Raw genomic sequence first — 18,289 nt, forward strand, 5'->3', positions numbered from 1 at the left:
TTTCCCTAACTGGCTGCTCCAGCCATCCCCCCCCCCTTTGCAAGTAAACTGCACGGAAGGAAAAAAAAAAAAAGCAGCCCACATGACCCGGACCGCGGCGGCAGCAGCGCTGGCTGGGCGCGGGCTGGCGGCGCCTCCCCCTGCTCGGCCCGGAGCTCACACCCGCGCTCCCGCCACCCGCCTGCCCCGCGCCCTGCGCTACACGCCCGGGCGGCCCCACCCCCCGCGCCGCCCACGTCCACGTTCACGCGCGCGGCCTCGCGCTCCGGTGCGGCTGCTGCTGCTGGGTTGCCGCTGCTGTCGGCTTTACACGCAGGTCATTAACGAGGGGGCGTGCCCGAGGAGATTTTTCCCATAAAGCATTTTTTCTCTTTTTTTTCTCTTTTACAAAACTGACTTTTACCCCTTTCCACTTCTCGCCAGTCGTTTCAATCCCTCCGGGCTGCTCGTGCTACTGCTGCACTCAAGTTTATTTTCCCGCCTGGTAGGGATTTTAGGATTCGGTTGGTGGTTTTCACTTCTTGTTGCTGCTGTGCCCAAGGAGGGAAAGAGGAGCAGCTGCGGGAGAATCGGGAAGGTTTTCTGATGTAGTCATCGGGGAGGTGCCACTCGCTCGTGCGCTCTCTCTTTCTCTTTTCCCATTTCAAACTGATTGATGCATCTCTACAAGTTGCCGGGCTTGGGGCCGGACCAGTCGGAGTCGCAGGGACACTTCTGAGGGCTCACCCGGGGCTCTGGGCACCGCGTCTGGGGGCTCTGTCTTGCTCCCGGAAGGCGATCGGAGACTGACATCAGCCCATCCACGAGTTGGAGCGATTCATTTGAAAGTGATTGTTTCCCTTCCCGCTCTCCAGCCGAACACTTGGGGTGGCGTCGTCCTGCAGGTTTGGGCATCCCAGCTCCGCCTGGCTGGCTGGTTCGTAACCTCTGCTCTTCATTCACTCTGGTGCACCCACACCCGGCTAAGAAAAGCACGCGCGAGAAATCCCCGAGGCTCCGCCAGCGCCCGGGGTGTTGTCTCCCGCCGCCGCCGCCGCCGCCGCCGCCGCAGTCCAACTCCGCCGGGGGACCTGCCGGAAGACGCGAAGAGCCAAACTTTTCTTTGAGGTTTGCGAGGCAAGACCGCTCCTCGCCAGCTTAGCTGCCGCTTAACCAGTTCCAGGACGCCGGCGGGGTTGGGTTTGTGGCTCCGGATCCTCACCCTTCTCGGCGCACCGCCCCAAACCCGCACTACCTACGACTCCTCCGAGATTTCCAGGGGTCGCCCGGTTAAGGAACAGAGGAGGCGGGGGAAGGGGGTTCTCAGACTCCCGGGAGCCCCCCATCCACACGGAGCCTTCCTCCTGCAGTTTGCCACCGGCCGCCAAAGTAACTTCGAGAGAAGCAGGGCGCAGTGCGAGGGCCCTGGGCGGCGGCGGAGCCGTGCGCAGCCCGTGGCGCCGACGCTGAGCCGGGCCCGGCGGGCCGGTGTATGTCTCCCCGCGGCCGCGGCGCGCAACTCCCGGTGACTGTGCAGCGTGCGCCGCCGCCTGCCCCGACCCGCGCTGCCGCCGCCCGGCCCGGAGCACACCTCCTTCTCCCGGGGTGACTGGCCTGCCGCCGCCGCCCGAGACACAGCTTGGCACCCCTTCCCCCGCCCTCGCCGCCGCCACCACACACACGCACGCTTCTCTCCATCTTGCGATTCCTTTTTTCCTCCTGAACCCTCCAGTGGGGGTGCGAGTTTGTCTTTATCCTCCTCACTCCACCGCCTTCTTTTCTTCTCGGTCTCCTCCCCCTCCCCAGCTGGGTGTGCGCCTCTTTCCTTTCTCGTTCTTCATTTTTATTTATTCATATTTATTTGGCTCCCGCTCTCTCGCTCTCTCTCGCCCCTACCCTCCCTCCCTCCGGGTCCCTGCTCTCTCTCCGGAGTGGCGCGTCGGGGGCTCCGCCGCTGGCCAGGCGTGATGTTGCACGTGGAGATGTTGACGCTGGTGTTTCTGGTGCTCTGGATGTGTGTGTTCAGCCAGGATCCGGGCTCGAAGGCCGTCGCCGACCGCTACGCCGTCTACTGGAATAGCAGCAACCCCAGGTAAGGCAGTGGGGGGCGGAGAGCGGGGCTATCCGTGCCTCGGGGCCCTGCGGAAGGAGCGGCGACGGCGGGGACCGGCGCGCACCGGCCGCCGGCGGCGCGCACCCTCGGAGCCTGCGTCGCCCTGGCGCTGATGGCTTTGGAGGCGCCTGCTGAAAGCGCTCCCGTCGCGCTCCTCTTTGTTAAGCCGCCGCGAAGAGGCCGGGCGCCCCTGGGAGTCCCCGGGGCTGCCCAGCCCGGCTGCCTCTGCGGAGCGCGGGGAGACTCGGAAAAGGCGGGAGCCGGGGAGTCAAGACATCTCCGCTTCCCCGCCCGGGCAGGCTGGCCAGCATCCCAGGCTGGGCGCAGGGCTTGGGCAAGGGGAACCCCGGGTGCGCGGCGTCAGGAGCTTCCGCCTGGAGCGTGGATGCGCAGGGACTGCGGGCAGAACCCGCCAAACAGCCCCAAAGTTTTTTTTTTTTTCCTTCTCCTTCCCTTTTCCCGGTGCGCTCAGAGAGCGCACGGGCTGGGGTAAATGAGAGGGACTGAGAAACGGAAGCTTTAGGGTTTTATTTTCCTCTTGAACTGCAAGGAAATTATCCGGCCCCTGGGTCAGTCTGGGTCCGGCGCGCTTGGCAGTAGAGAGGATTGTCCCACCTCCCCCACCCTTCGGTGGGCTCAAGGTGCCAGAAAGTTTGATCTAATGCCGGGTTACGTCATTTGTGCGGAGCGAGCTGCTGGAGTTGGCCGCGCCGGGAGGTGGGAGCCCGTCGTTCGCGGCCTGGCGGTGTGCAGCCGGAGGAATACGCGCGGTTACCTGGAACCGTTTTGCGGGCGTCCCCGGAGCCCGCCGGGTACGCGAGAGGCTGGAGGTGGGCGCCCCGGGCCGCCCTAGCGCGCCTGCTGGACCCTGACCACCGCGGACGTCCCTTGTTCACGGACCCGGGATGTGGGCTGGGGGTGGGGGTGGTCCAGAGTGCGGGGCGGACCTCTCCCTATTGAGAGCAGCTCCGAGCCTTACTTTCTCCCGGGCCTGTGGGCAGCAGTCGGCCCCGCCGGGCGCGTATTGCTCTGCCTCTCAGGGACCGAGGCCAGCTTCCAGCTGTGGGCTGGTCTCGGTGCCCACCTGGGACGGAAATAGCATCGATTATACCTAAATCCCAGGTTCTTCCCTGAGCTGGAGTGGCAGTTGGGAGAAGAGAGGCGGGAGGCCGAGGGGAGAGTGTGGTTGCTCCCCGCTCAGCGCGCTTGGGGAGAGGGGACCCGCGGGCGCCTCCAAGTCTTCCTACCTCCCGGTAGCCCTCTCCGCCAGCCTCCCGCCTTCCCTCGTTGTGCAGGCATGGGAGGTATTCCCCGCTTGAAGTAATGTCAGCTCTGATGAAGATGAACAGATTTCCCCAGAAGCGGTCCACCGGTTGCCGAACAGAGAGAGTCCCCCCGCCCTGCTAATCTTGGAAGGATAGTCGCATCCAGGTAGCCCAAGTGCTATTTGCACCCACTGCCTGGCAGAAGTGGAGACATCCCTGAAAGTTTGGTTAAAAAAAGTCTCATGGAGGTGGGTGGTTGGATGGGGAGCTCTTTTTTCTTTGACATGCCACTTACCACTATTAGGAAAAGAGAAAGGGAAGCCATCCTGCCGGAGGAGATGCCTTTTATTAAAGCTGACAAGACAAATAGAGCAAGCTTTCCAGTTGTGATGGTGTTAAAAGCAAGTCTCATTATGTTGGTTGGTTTTATTCCCCTTTGGGCTTTATTAGACAGCATATTGAAACAGAAGAATTTATATTTCTAAACTTTAGCACCTTATTAAATAAAATAGTGAAATTGGTTAGTTGAATTTAGGACATTTTGCTCTTGGTTGTCTTTTTCTTTCCCACTCCAAACTTCACAGTGTGGTCTTTTTCTCATAGTATTCATTTATTTGGATACTTGGGTGTTCCACTCATCCTGGGTTAAAACAGGAAGAATCAGCAGCACCCCCACGTTCCCCCTCCTCCTTAACCTGTCAAGCTAGTCTGAGTTAGTTTGAGGACATTTTATCTTAGGTTATCTCTGTTTTATGCTTTTGATACTGTTGTTTGGTTTGAGATTAGCACATTGATTTTTGTCACAGGTCATGTTTTTTAATAGATCTGCCCTTCCTGCAGAAAACTCTTCTGCTCAGGATGCCATGGTGGCTTTGAACCTGCACAGACTAAATTAGTCTGTAGAATTTTAAAATACCAGGACTATTCTCAAGTCACTATTTTAATTTGAGGTTTGTGGCAATACCTTTCTATTTGATCATTATCAGTTTGATAATGTTCAAAAGAAAAAATGATGTACCTGCCTGCCCCCCCCACCCACAAGGGGTTCAGCTCCAACTGTAGTATTCTTAGGAGTTTCTGGATGCATTTATCTTTGTATGTTATCACAGTAAAACTGACTTTAAAAAATAATATAATTTTAAAAGTATGTAATGGTAGGCAGATTTATCTCTGAAATGTTGAGTAAGATGGTGCTTTTTTGATGCAGTAAGAAAAGTCAGCTTGGATGTGATTTTAAAGTAGACAAATGCAAAATAACTGATTTAGAAAGAAACATTAGCAGTTTATTACGAAAGACTGAAGAAATATTTTAGAAAATTAGCAGGGGTTTGCAAAATTTTATAAGGTCAATGGTTTACATTTCCTTTTCATATATGTTATTATTTTGTAAAGTGAGTTAGTTATGCCTTTTGGTTTTACGTAAATTCTGTCTTTTAAGATTTTGCTAACCTAGTAGTATAACCAGAAGACTTCAGTCTTTAGAAAACAAGTGGAAAACTTTAATTGCAGCTTAAATATTTTCCTCGTAGAAGAAAAGTTCGGTGGACACATTAAGCTGATAATGGGTACTGTTGCAAAATGAAGTAAATATATTTTAGCTTATACTGGACTTCAATTTGAAATTATTTTTAGATACAATTAGAATTAAGTATTACATCTTGCTCACAGGGTTTAAATATCTTACTGTGTAACTTGTGTAGTCGTAGGAGTTTATCAGCTGTGTTGGGTATCATTACTGGCATATTGATACCATAAGCACCATAAATCTAGGTTCACAGAGGAAACATAATAAAATTATTTGCTGTCACATAGTTTTACTGTTAGAATCTGTCTTCCCAGGTATTCACTTTTGGGAAGTGGATATTTTCAAATGCTGATAACTTTTTAGTTACCAGTATTTATTAGGTGGTGGGACAGACTGATTTTATGTGTTGAACTGGCACAAATCTCTGAAATAGCAAATGAAATCAGTCTGAATAGAAATATCTGATAAGATTTGCCTAAATGAATCTTCTATATTAAGAAATTTGAAAAGTTGTATGAGTTCACCTAAATAGAGTAATAGAATGATCTTTTTAAAGTATGCTGAATTCTGAACTGGCGTGTTACTGAGTAATGAAAATCCAAATCAAGGAGAATATAACTATTTGTCCTTAATTTCTTTAAGAATGTAAAAAGCTTTTAAGTAACTTCTAAAAAGACTTTCAGTAATAAAACTTTATTTACGTTCTCCCTTAGTAGCTACACTTAGAAAGATAGAGATGACTCAATATTAAGAACCTGTCTCTTAATCTGAAGTGTGCTATATAAACAGTTTGGTGCTTCCACTGAGAATATTCTTTTAAACACTGTGTGTATATTGGAAAGTTCTTGGATTCTTTTGACCAGTTTTCAAAATGATGCTAGGATTATTAAACATGTCCCCTCCTGGTTGGCATTAATGGATGGAATAGTAAAATAATACAGTGGCAAATATAATCACCGTGCTCTAAGAATCCTGCTTCTCTTCACTGGGTGCTTTGCTTCTGTTAAGGTTTGAGTATCACCAATTTAAAAGGTTATTCTCTTAAGGAAAAAAAAATCTATAATTCATCTGGGATTTACTAAATTTTAACCTAATCATATGTTTTCTTTGGACTTTTCCAACTCTTGCAGGGACTTGTAAATTAAACAGTTCGAGTTAGAGTAGCAGGTAATTGACACCATTTAGTTCTGTTAACGTGATCTTGGAGTTGTGAAAGTGATGAGAATTCCAGGTCAATACTCTCAGATCCTTCGGGCAGTATGGGTTATGTGTATGTGGCTAAAAAGCGAGAAGTAGTAACATTTTTTTCCCTAATCATAATCCCTTGGGTATTTTTCCTCTTTCAAAATTCACTTGTTTTATTTTTAAAAATCTGAGCCATCAGTTTTATTATATGTATACCAATATACCAGCACTGTGCCTTTTCCACTGACAAATAAATGAAGTAAATTTGGTTGAAATCCAAGAATTTGTTTTGAGGAAAGATGGAAAGTTGATCTGGGCTTTGAGTGATTTTTATCACCAAACTTTAAAGGTTTAACCTTATTTTTGAAATTTTAAATGTTTCAAATAATATTTTATATGTTAGAAACATGAAAGTTCTTCAAGTAAAAGGTTTTACTTAGGATCTTTTAATTATATTAACTCCAATCCTCAGTATAATGTATCACTTTACTGGATGTAGTAGGGTAATTTTATTATTTTGATATTTATATCAGAATTTATGTAAACGGGATAAAAATAAAATAGCATGATGGAGATTTATATCCTGTAGTTTTACCCATATCTGTTTATAGGAGACCTGAAGTGAATCCTGCCCCCTCTCCCTTTTTCTAATCTAGAAATTTTTAAAAGACGAGTTTGCTTCTTGTTTTTGGCCATTTTTGCATAGAAGTTTGAGAAACAAAGTTAGCTACTGAGATGTTGTGTTCCATCCATTTTATGCATTATGTTATATATTCATAATAAGCCAGCAGAAGTAGTCAACTGTCTTTTTTTTAGGTGACTGGAACATCAGTGCTATTTGAGGCACACTTTGCTGTACAGTCTAATTTGGCATTTCCAGTGTGAGACCAAGGTCAATAAACTCCTTGTGATTCAAAGAATCAGAGAGAGCCTTCAGTAGTTCATTACTCCTTGTTAGTTGATTTTGGTGGTATTAACTAAACCATTGGCTCCCTGAACGAATATCTTGTTGCCACGTGTGTTCTGGCTGATAATCAATAGTTTTAAAGGCTTCCACCTTTGAGGGCTGAGGATCAGTTTTGGAAGGAGCACTTTAGTTATTTGGGGGCAAATGAACCTCGTGAATTTCTTGCAATTTAATCTTGCAAGATGCCTTCTGAACAGGCATTTCATTGCATTCTGCCCACTGGCCTGATTTCCTGTTGGAGAGGGACAGATAAAGATGAGCGCCTCCTTTTCTCCCCTGTTGCTCTGAACCAAGCAAGCTACCAGCTTCATGCTGGGCCAAAAAAATGAATGAATACAATTTGTCCTTCAGGAGTCCTGGCCTTTGCAAGCTTGCGAGAAGTATATGCCAAAAGAATGTACCTTTGAGAGAGAGAAAATATTAAAATATGAAATGAATAAAACATAAGAAAATGTTAAGAACAGAATTTTACGTGTGGGTAGCATTTGGTCTGTTGCTTAGTGGGTTCCCCCCCCCCCCATATAAAACATTTGCTTAACAATGTTTTAAAAAGATGCCACTCGGTCCTCTTCATTTCTGTGTTTGTTTTAAATAATTTCCAGTAGCAATGAGGATTTAAAAAGCTGTGTTATTTTTTGAGTAATCAACCACTCTGTGTTGACTGATTACATGTTATCAATTTTCTTTTCAAAAACAGTATACAAACTGTTAAAATAGCAGCCCTGATTAGAATGTCCATGTTGAAAAGGAAGCCTACATGTCACTAAGTACAGTGAGGAAGGCGCTGGCCACTTACCCAGAACACTGAGTCAGGATCAGTCTCCCGAACTGAGAAAAAATTGCCTTTTGATCATTTGTGACGGATGACACCTTCATATTCAGGTATAAAAACCTCAAAGAGGAGTCTAAGAAATGAGGTATTAATATTCGCTTTTAGTAATTTGTCTTACGATGGTGGTCTTAGACAGCTAAACATCAATAAATTACTGTCTCTTTTAAGGGCCTGATTTATATTATTAGATTTATATTTCAGTCTGCTTCTCAACCTATATCCTGAGCTGTTTTGTTGAAAAGTTTCTTGTGATTAATTTGAGCTTCCAGTGTTTCTGAATGGGATATTACTCACTACCAGGAGATCTGCTTCCTCTTAAATTTGTCTGCATTTATGTTTTCAAAATTAAGTCAGTCCTAAACAGGCGGCACAATGACAGAGAACCACTGTTTAAAATTAAAAAGTGGTAATCCAAGTTTTTCTGTACTATAACTGTTACGCATAGTTTTGAGTATAAACAAAAAAGTTCCTTATATCTTACTCTTCCCGATAATCTGTAATCCTATTGTACACTGAAGGATTTATTGGAAACAACTGAAGTCTGCGCACTATTTTCCAATCTAAAATGTATGTGGATGTAAACTATTAATTTTGAGGCTTTTTAATATAGTTTTCAAACACTGAGCCATAGATTTCAATAAAAACATTATTTTAAAATAGTGAAAACTCCTCCTTAAGTTAGCTAGTTGCTGAGAGACAGTAGGATACCACAGTGATGGTTAGCTCAGCTTTCATTCAGGTAGAATTCTATCATTTTCAATAAGGAAAAATAAACCTTTGTCATCTTTAGAAACATCCTTCATACAATTGACAGTTGACAGGTTGAAGAAAATGTTACTGTCAGGTCTTATTTTCCACTCAAGTGAGAAATAAAAATAGTTTTGAGTGATTTTTAAAAAATCTATTTCAAAATTATTTTAAAATGGAGGCAAATATTTCTAATTTTTATGTATATGTCATAGAATTAATCTGCCATTTGCTTCAAGGAAGGTCAGCAAAGTGCAAATCAAGGAGAGATTGTCTAACAGTTAAGTTCCTAGAGTATTTACTTTAAAAAGCCAAATATAGTTGATTTATTTGTAACAGGGTGTCACTGAGCATTTGATGATGGGGTTCTTTGAGAGATATGAGATATCCATGTTGTTCCTATTATTGTTTATCAAGTGACCTGATTTCCAAGACTGATGATCATGCTTCTGATATGAAGTATACCTGGGAATTTTGGTCCTGTGATATCTCCATGTATATGCATTGGGTGATCATGTTATTAGCACGCAAAGATTAGACCTTTTTAAAAAATTGCTTTGCTATTAATGATTAATGCAAAATAATGATTTAATGCTTGCTAAATAACGGCACAGTGTAATCGATAGGCTTCCATATGGAAGTGTATGAATACGTACTTGGAGATTAGGAAAAAATATGAGTAACTTCTTGTTTCTCGATTTAGAAAAGCTGGGGTTTTGGCTTTCAGTTAAATCAGCATTTTTTTTTTCTCTCCCCTAGAAGCAGCCATCTTGTTTTAAGACCGATTTTATTTCTTTCATGAAAATGGTCCGGAAATGAATATGGACGACAGAAAAGGACTAAACCACTTTATAATCATTTTGGCAGAACTCTACATTTAAAGCTCTATCTTATTTGCGAGCTCGCTAAAATGTTATCTTCTTGTATTTAGTTGAAACAAAGGATATTTTAACTTGGTAATAATATATTTTAAACCCGGGCATATTATATTTTCATGTTAAATGTTGGGCTGTACCATGTTTACATATGTATTTTTCTCTTGAAGCTTATAATTTACTGTTAATTCAGAGTAATGTATTAATAACCCCTATGGTACCCCCAAATCCTGATTTCCTTTTTCTGACTATACTAAGTAGTCGTTTTTATTTGTTGGTTGACATTTTTTTCCAAGTTGCTCAGCGGTACCAGGAATCTTTCCCTAGTGAAAGGCATTGATAAAAATGTAGGGACCTCTAAAAACGAAGCGTTTGGGGTGCTTTAAGAAGCATCATGTGAAGTCAGAGCCTTTTTGTCCCTGAAATGTAGGCTCTCACTATCTTGTTAATAAGCCATTCTTGTGGTTCTTACAGAACATTATTTTGAAAGTAAATTCATATTTGTTCTTAAAAATTATGACAGTATATCAACTGAGTCTGCTGTATTTTCCACCATGTTTTATATTTCTGGATACATTTGGAAGAACATGTGGCCTAGTAAACTTTACCAAAAATTTATACTACACTTCTTGCTACTGCATCTGTTTGATGATGCTGGGAACGTTATTCCCATGTACTGCAGTAAAAACAGAACTACCTTAAGATTAATTTGAGTAACCTGACTCAGTCAGTCTGATTAAACTGGCACAGATTGAATACTACTTATGTCACAGATTGCTTCAGTTCATTAGAAATAAGATTTTTGGTGGTTGCAGATGCAATATAAAGGGTGATAAATAAAATACATGTTTTAAGAACAAATATACATCTCTTAGACTCCTTATTAAAGTCCAGGTATGAGTTAACAGTTTTTGTACTGAAAAGCTTTCCTCTGATATCCATCATCTGTTTTTCTTTGACTGGCTGGTGGAGAAGACTAAAATAACTGAGTGTTCAAAGTGACCTTTTTGTTTTAAATGAACTAACGTTCATACTTTTTTTCTTGCTGCTTCTCAGCTGTCAGAGTGTTCATTCTAAGTTTTGTTAATGACATATATATGCAGAAACTGTAATTAACAATTAGTGCTTGTCTCTTATTATGAAAATACATATTATAAAAGTAGATGAAAGTATTTTCTCACATTAAAAATGCAGTTTTGTGGTTTGAATAAAATAAGTCATGGCTTATTTTGGTTGGATAATTACAGTGCAAATTGTTATCTAGATTTTGATGGTGGTGGACATGATACTTGACGTCTCAGGTCCGTCGACGCCAGTGGGATATACAACTTTGTCGCGTTTACCAAACTTTAGCAAACAATGTATAGGGGACTTAACCCTTTGGTTAAGTTTTTTATAGTATGTGATTTTATGGAGACAAACGGGAATGGGAAAAAAAGGAAAAATAATTCTAAATATGGGGAAATAATCCTTTGTATTTAACAATTAGGTTAAACAAAGTGGGAGCAAATGAGCCTAGTTTCCCTTCTATTGTTTCAGGGCAAGAAAATACAGACAGATGTCGGAATGTGGAGGCTGTGACCTCTGACCCACACAGCACGGCCACTGCCGTGGCACACAAGTGTCCTGAGCCACCATCGTAGCAGGATGCTTTTTTGAAGGGATTGACACTTTGAGATGGAGAACCTGAAACTGATTCTGTAGCTGTTTGCAGCTCTCCGAAGTATCAGTCTTTTTAGCTTCAATTTTAAGTTCCTCACCTTAACTTTTATGAAAAATATTTCTTTGTTTGGCTCCGACAGAGCTTTTGTGACTTCTGGATGGGTTCTGTATCCCTGTAGTCTCTGTCTGTCTTTGCCTGGTTGGGATAATGGAGGCTCAGATGTATGGTTCTGCTGCACCAAGGTGTTTGTCTGCTTTATTTCGCTACACGTATATACGTATATGTATATTTAAAGACGGATGAAAGCAGTGGCTTTGTTAAAGGCCTCTTCTTTTAGTCTCTGGTCTGCAATCTCGCCAATAATCCCTGGGTTCAGGCAGACCATTAATGTTTTAGTTACTGTGGCATTCAGTGTTTTCTTCCTATATTTGTTTACTGTTACTGCTTCAATAAACTTTTATGCCTATTTCGGTAGTTTTCTGGTGGGGGCTCCATTTATTAAAATTTAGTGACCCAGCACTAAGCAGGGTACAGTTCAAATAGTGGTGCTTCTGACAGGGTTTTGTGTCAAACTAGAGAAAATAATAGGGAAATGAAAGCTGCCAAAATGTGTCTCCCAATTACTAATTAATCAGGCGAGAAAGGACCTCAGTGACAGATCTGGTGTCTGCCGTGACAGCAACTTGGGGGATGCTTTATTTTAAATACTGTATAAAACAAATTAAAGTAAGCCTCAGGGAATGTAGCACCCAGATATTTGATATCACAAGTGCTAATTTTTTTTAAGTCTGTGAAAAGCAAAGCCAAAAACAAAATTTGAAACTAAATCTTTGTACTACTCTTCGCTGATAGTATCAAAACATGAAGCTCTTCTAAAGGGTATTTCCCTTATTAATAAGCAATGCCTTTATTCTTATTAATATTTTAGTACAGATATGATACTATTCTTGGTTTTAATATTGATGTAGCATTGTATACATACTTTATTGTCGACAGAGACTGGGGGAACAATTTAAAAAGTTTTTCCATCATATGCCTGTCATCAGTGTTTTGAGCATTACTATAATTGAAGAACAACCTCTCCCCCGCCAGCAAATATATGTTTTTGCTATCCCAGAGATTCCAGTTTCTTCTGGCAATGTTTCCACTATGGTTGCTGGATCCATAATTAAATGCCTGTTATTAGTGTATTTTTTCCATAACATTTACAACATAAAAAGAAAAGGATCTGTATGGAACTGTAGCTGTCAGGGGAACAATGAAAACTAATTACACACTCTGCTATCACCATTGTCAACTGTACTCTTGAGAAAACAACATGACAGTGTGTATGTGTGTGTGTGTGGGGGGGATGCATATATGTATAGGGGATATTCCATTTGAATATATACATAGGGGATATGGGGCCAGATATATCTGATGGTTTAACTTTAAATTCTGGGTTCTCTGAAGAAAAAAATGTATAAAGGATAATCTAATTCAGTTAATTAAAAAGAAACAAAGCAGTTCTTTATTGGGGAGGGGTTCCCTGCTTTGTAACATGGACTGAGAAAACCAGCAATATTTATGACTCTGAATATCTCATTATTTTGAGTATTATTTTGGGATGGTCTTGTTATCGATACATCTATCCTATTAACATATCTGATTACTTCTTACAATTATTTCTTTTACAAATTGTTATTTCTTTACTTGGCTCTAGAGTTTTGTGTTAATATCTGGTTATTTGAGGACTAATCATTTGTTTGTTTATTATGTAGATCTGTCACTGTCTTTTTCTTTTGACGGCTTTACCCATTTTAATCTCTGGGCCTGTCTACCCGTGGGTGGATTTGAGGAAGAAAATAAAACTAAAAATGACATTTCTGAAATGTATAGCAGCTTTGGTATGAGATTTGGTAAGAAAAGACTTTGAGGCTATTGAATAACATGAGGTTTTGGAATCAATTTTGGGTTTCAGTCATCCATGCCAGCCCTGTTCTCTGGTACCACATAGAATCAGGACTTGGCCCTATATGATGTTTTCCATTACTATTTTGATTCTTAGGGTGAATTCTCTTTCTATATTTAAAGCCAAAGCCAAAGTCAAATAGATGAATTCAGGAATTATATATTGATTTAAACTTATTTTTCCAACGTTTTCACATTAAAGCAATATTATAGCTAATATCTAACAGTAATAATATATTCCTATATTGAATCTCTAAAAGTTGTTAATCGATGAAATGTTTATTGAGTGATACATGCAAACACTGGGAGGCATACAGCGGACTCAGAGGAATAAGAGCATATGTTCCCTTAAGAAACTTGCAGTCTTGTGCAGATATAAAGATTTTATACACATATTCACAGTACGAAGTGGAAAATACTATAAGAGATCTTCACATATGGATTTATTCAGCGAGTATTTATCAAGTGTCCCCTGTGGGCCAGGTCTTGTTCTTGGTACTGGAGATATTGCAGTAAACCGTATAAAGAATGTCCCAGCCATCATGAAGCATTCAGTTAGCAATTTCTGGATCACTGCTTCTCACACTCTAATGTGCACACAGATATTCTGGGGGTCTTGTTGAAATACAGATTCTAATTCGGTAGATTAAGGGCAGGGCCCCAACATTCTGCATTTCTAACAAGCTCCCGAGTGATATTGATGCAGCTGACCCATGAACCACAGTTTGAGCAGCAAAGTTCTAGATAAGTCCATGGGGAGAGAGATTATTTCTGGCTCCTCATCAAGGATTCTTGGTTGTATTTGCCTTGAACTTTCTATATAGTTCTACAGTTTCTAAAGTGGCTTAGTGTTTGCATGAGTGAAAGTTACTTGTCTTAAGGCCTAGTAGTCTTCATTTCTAGCCACCTTACCTCAAATCTCAGACAAACAAAATAGATTTTTACACTCACGTTTATGTATCTTTAAAAATACACCACAACAGAAGTAATAGAGATTTTGTTTTGAGTCTTGCTCTCTATACACAAATTGTACTGAAGTGAAAATACTGCCTTTGTCCAAAAAGTTTAAGGTGGATCCTATCATAAATGTCTAAGGATATTTATTTGCAAACCTTCCCCAGGTGTATTTTATGTAGCAATGCCAGAATTACACCTCAGAAACAGATTTTTAACACTTTCCAATTTAAATCCATATGGTTAAATGAACCCAAAATGTTCATTTTACATTCAGTGTAGAAGATGACTAACGCTTTCTGTGCTTCCACTGGCTGGGTTTCTTGTGGGTGGCCTATAGGAGTCTACACTGCCAATGGAGTTATAAGAAGACCTGGGGGAAAAATACTTTCCTGCTCTAAAATTCTGTGATTCTAGTGTTCTTAGTGAGAAATCTTTGTTTCTATAGAGTCTAGGTATAAAGTCTGTTAATATGCTTCTGCGTTTTTCACAGCACATCTATCATTTGCTTTTGCAAAACAAATATTATGTGATACTTGTATTAACAAGTAAAGGAAGGAACTAGTTAGATTCCAGTTACTCTACCTGCTTACCTTTTGTTGTTGGTGTTTTTCACTCTGTGTTTATAAATACAATATTACTAATCTAAGTGAATTTTAAAGTCTTTGAAAGCCTCAGTAGGTAGACTTCCTTAACTGAGATAGACCTCTGTGCAACGACTATAAAAAGAAAGATGAAGCTGTTTGTTCTATAAATCAGCTATATTTTTATGAAAACAAACAAATGGAGGAAAAGATGGTGAGCATTCAAGTCAATTATCCTTTCACTTTTATAGCAATTTTTATTGACAGTTTTTTATAGTTAATTATCAAACAGAAGCAGATCTTTCCATTTTTAAATCCTTGATAAAATGGATTTCAGCAAAACACTGGGTAGCGTTTTATAAGAACTATGAATATTATTGAGAATAGTAAATCAAGACATTACTGTTCTGTTTGTTTTTCATAGGTTTATATTTTTGCTCACCAGGGTGTAAATAAGCATTCTGAGACAATGACTTTGAGGTGACACTCACTTAGGGTTTGTCACAGGTGAAGAAATTCGAGAATCTTCTCTGACGGTGTGTGAACTTAAGTGGTTTCTAAAGGAGAAATATGCTATGTGCTTAGAAGATTATTAAATTTAGAAATCAGATATCTTCATTGATTAAAATGAAGTCATTTGTATATCTCTAAGGAATAGCTTTGTTCAAAATGGAGTTAATATACCTAAGATTTGTGGTCATTGCCATGTTTAGGTAAAGTAGAAGATGCTCAACAGTTCTATTGTTTTTTCCCCTCCATTTTTCAAAAAGGGAAAATAAATACATTGAATGGTTTTTATTTAACTCTAGGTTATTAACAGTGATTTGTCATCAGATTAATAGGTTGTAACCAAGTTCTTAGATAGACTCATATGGGTACATTTACAGATTGTTTTGACTGCACAAAGTAAAAGCATTGATTTCATGTACTTTTTTTGTTTTGAGTTTTTATAATAGCTGTTTTGGATAAAATTTTGAATGGCTTTGGGTGTTATACAGTCAAGGACTCAGAGAGTGAGATATTAAAAAAACTACATCAGATTAGATTTTTCAATTGTCCTTGTTAACATTTTTTTGTTATATTTCAGATCTAGTTAAAATTTCAAGTCTAGTTGAGTCATAAGTACATCATTCTTAGTGATTATCTGAGCCTCAGTTTCTTCAGGCTAATAAATAAGTGGGCATAATAAAAATAATGTCTCCCTCAGATTTGTGAAAATTTGAAGAAAGTTTATCTGTGACAGGACTTTAAAAACTATTATAAAAAGAATAGAGATTAAGGGGGTCACCTTTCTTGGCACTGCATCTCACTTTATAATTCTTTATATTCTTGTAAGTTGCGTAGAAAATACATTCTTACAAATAAAAGCTTATTTTCAAAGCAACATGGAAGAGTTGACTTTTTAAAAGATAGACTGAGTTGTATTATTTTGTAATATATGTTGTCCCTGATATATATGATTTATGTATTTCCATTGGGTTTTCTTTGAAAGGAATTCACATTTTAGGTTTTATCTTGTGATTTCTACAAGAGTAATAACGAGCGAAGAGTGACACCTGAGAGGGAAATTAGCTGGGACCCTCCCACAAAGGAGTTTGGGATCTCCTTTGTAAAGTCTGTCAGGTTTATTTTTAATGCCCTCTCGTCCTTTCTCAGTTTGTCTCTTCTGTATTGTTTCCTCTTTGATTTCTAAAACCCTGATATTTTGCGTTGGACTTCACAGGTATAATGAGATATCTCCATCTCAAAGGAGAAATTAATGAATACCGACACCCTCTTGGAGAAAGCTTGTATTTCCAATGAGGAGCTTGTTGAAACAAATCAATTCCTGTCTGGGGCTATTCCTTACAGGCAGCCTGGCTATCCCTGGGATCCTTGGATTCTTCTAAATCCTGCTGCCAGAAGAACAGGGTTTAGCCTCTTGACGCCTTTGCTTAAAAAACTCCTGTTATCAACGGCTTTTAAACTTAGTACGTATTAATTATACACACATTGGTGTTAGGAGCATAAATAGATCATAACAGCATCTAGCTGAGAGAGGAAACAGAATTTGTCAAGGAACACATTTTAATGCATTGAAACCTGAGTAACACATTACTGTCAAAGGGCCACTTTCCTGTAGAATTGTCTAGTGGTTATTCAAAGCAGGTTTTACCTCATATGTTTATAGTTATTTAGGAAAATAGCAAATGTGCCTGTGACTTGTTTTAAAATTGCAATCATTTACTTACATACTTACATTATTTTATAATGTCGTTATGCTCCTGAAGGTATAAGCCTCACTTATGCCAAAAAAAAAAAGGAATTCATTAGGGAATCTATCAATGATCCTTGTGTGCTGTACCTAGGTATTTAGTGACAACTGAGGGCAGCACTTAGCGAGTAGCAATAAAAATACTGAATTCAGTATTAGCGATACCAGTTATTTGAAAGAACATTGATAACTCTGTGTAACGGATTTCCCTTAAAAGTACAGTGTTTTAATACATAGAATTGCTTTGCTCACCTGAATGTTAGACTGACCTTTGTTGCTCTTGTGTTGTTTCAGACAAAAGTGAGTTTCTTTTGTCCTGCTAGATTGGAAATGAAGATTTGTCAAGGGAATGAGCTTGTTATGAGTTTATTTCAAGTTTTAAACTTTGTAATTTTATGTTACTTGGACTCAGTGTCTGATGAATGATTAATGGTTATAATCCTTCCTGTGTTCCAGGCCTCCTTTCTTGGCAAAAGGGTAGTCAAGGCGTTTAAATTTTGATGACTTAGTTATTGACACTTGTGTATTAAGAAAATAATTCCTTATACTCATATATGAGTTAAAAAATACCAGCCAGAGACTTCATCTCAGCTGGCTGACTCAGTATTTTCCTTCCACGAGAACATGTTGATTGATCAAATTGAGTGTATAGCAATCCAGTAATTCCTTAAGATGTTGAAATGATTGGATTGAGTTGCATTTTAATTATTTAGCTTTTTTTAATATGATAAATAATGTAGTAAAGATCAGAGCTGAACATATTCCAGTGCATTTGATGAATTTAGATGCACAAAATAAAACAGGCCAATCCTAGTATACTTAACCTTTTACCTCATATTTGTTGGAGGAAGGGTGGTTTGAATTCTTTTTATTCTCATTTCGAAACACCGAATTATGTCAATGTATTTTACAGTCAGGCCTCCCTAGCCACAAGTTCTGCAACTGCAGATTCAACCAACTGTGGTTGGAAAGGCCTGTGATGGTTGTGTCTGTCCTGAACATGTACAGACTTTTTTTCTTGTCATTATTCCCTAAACAATAGAGTATAACAACTATTTACATAGTGTTTACATTGTGTTAGGTATTGTAAGTAATCTAGAGACGATTTAAAAGTATATGGGAGGATGTGCATAGGTTATATGCAAACACTCTGCCATTTCATGTAAGAGATTTGAGCATCCTTGGATTTTGGTATCCGCGGGGATCCTACAGCCCATCCCCCTGTAGCTACCGAGGGAGGACTGTGCAAGTTTAGAATATAGACAATGGGGAACTGCCCTATAATACTAACGATGTCATGAACTAGAATTTTTGAGTTTAGACTGTTACAAATCCTCTTCAATCTCTTTCTTATTAAACTTTTCAGATCATTTGACTTTGTCCTTACAGAAATATC

The 18,289-nt window shown here is 40.4% G+C and overlaps 1 protein-coding gene across 2 annotated transcripts in view; it reads left to right on the forward strand.

Annotated features, from left to right (window-relative positions):
• The first annotated feature begins 1,606 nt into the window (after window positions 1-1,606).
• EFNA5 (ephrin A5) overlaps window positions 1,607-18,289 on the forward strand; it is a 270,814-nt gene continuing 254,131 nt past the window's right edge. For both annotated transcript variants that reach the window (XM_014852977.3, XM_014852978.3), the window contains exon 1: window positions 1,607-2,071. In XM_014852977.3, coding sequence (XP_014708463.1) covers window positions 1,947-2,071 — 125 coding nt within the window. In that variant the 5' untranslated portion in view covers window positions 1,607-1,946. The remainder of the gene's footprint in view (window positions 2,072-18,289) is intronic.

Source organism: Equus asinus, chromosome 9 (assembly GCF_041296235.1).
Source record: "Equus asinus isolate D_3611 breed Donkey chromosome 9, EquAss-T2T_v2, whole genome shotgun sequence".
Classification (NCBI taxonomy): domain Eukaryota; kingdom Metazoa; phylum Chordata; class Mammalia; order Perissodactyla; family Equidae; genus Equus; species Equus asinus.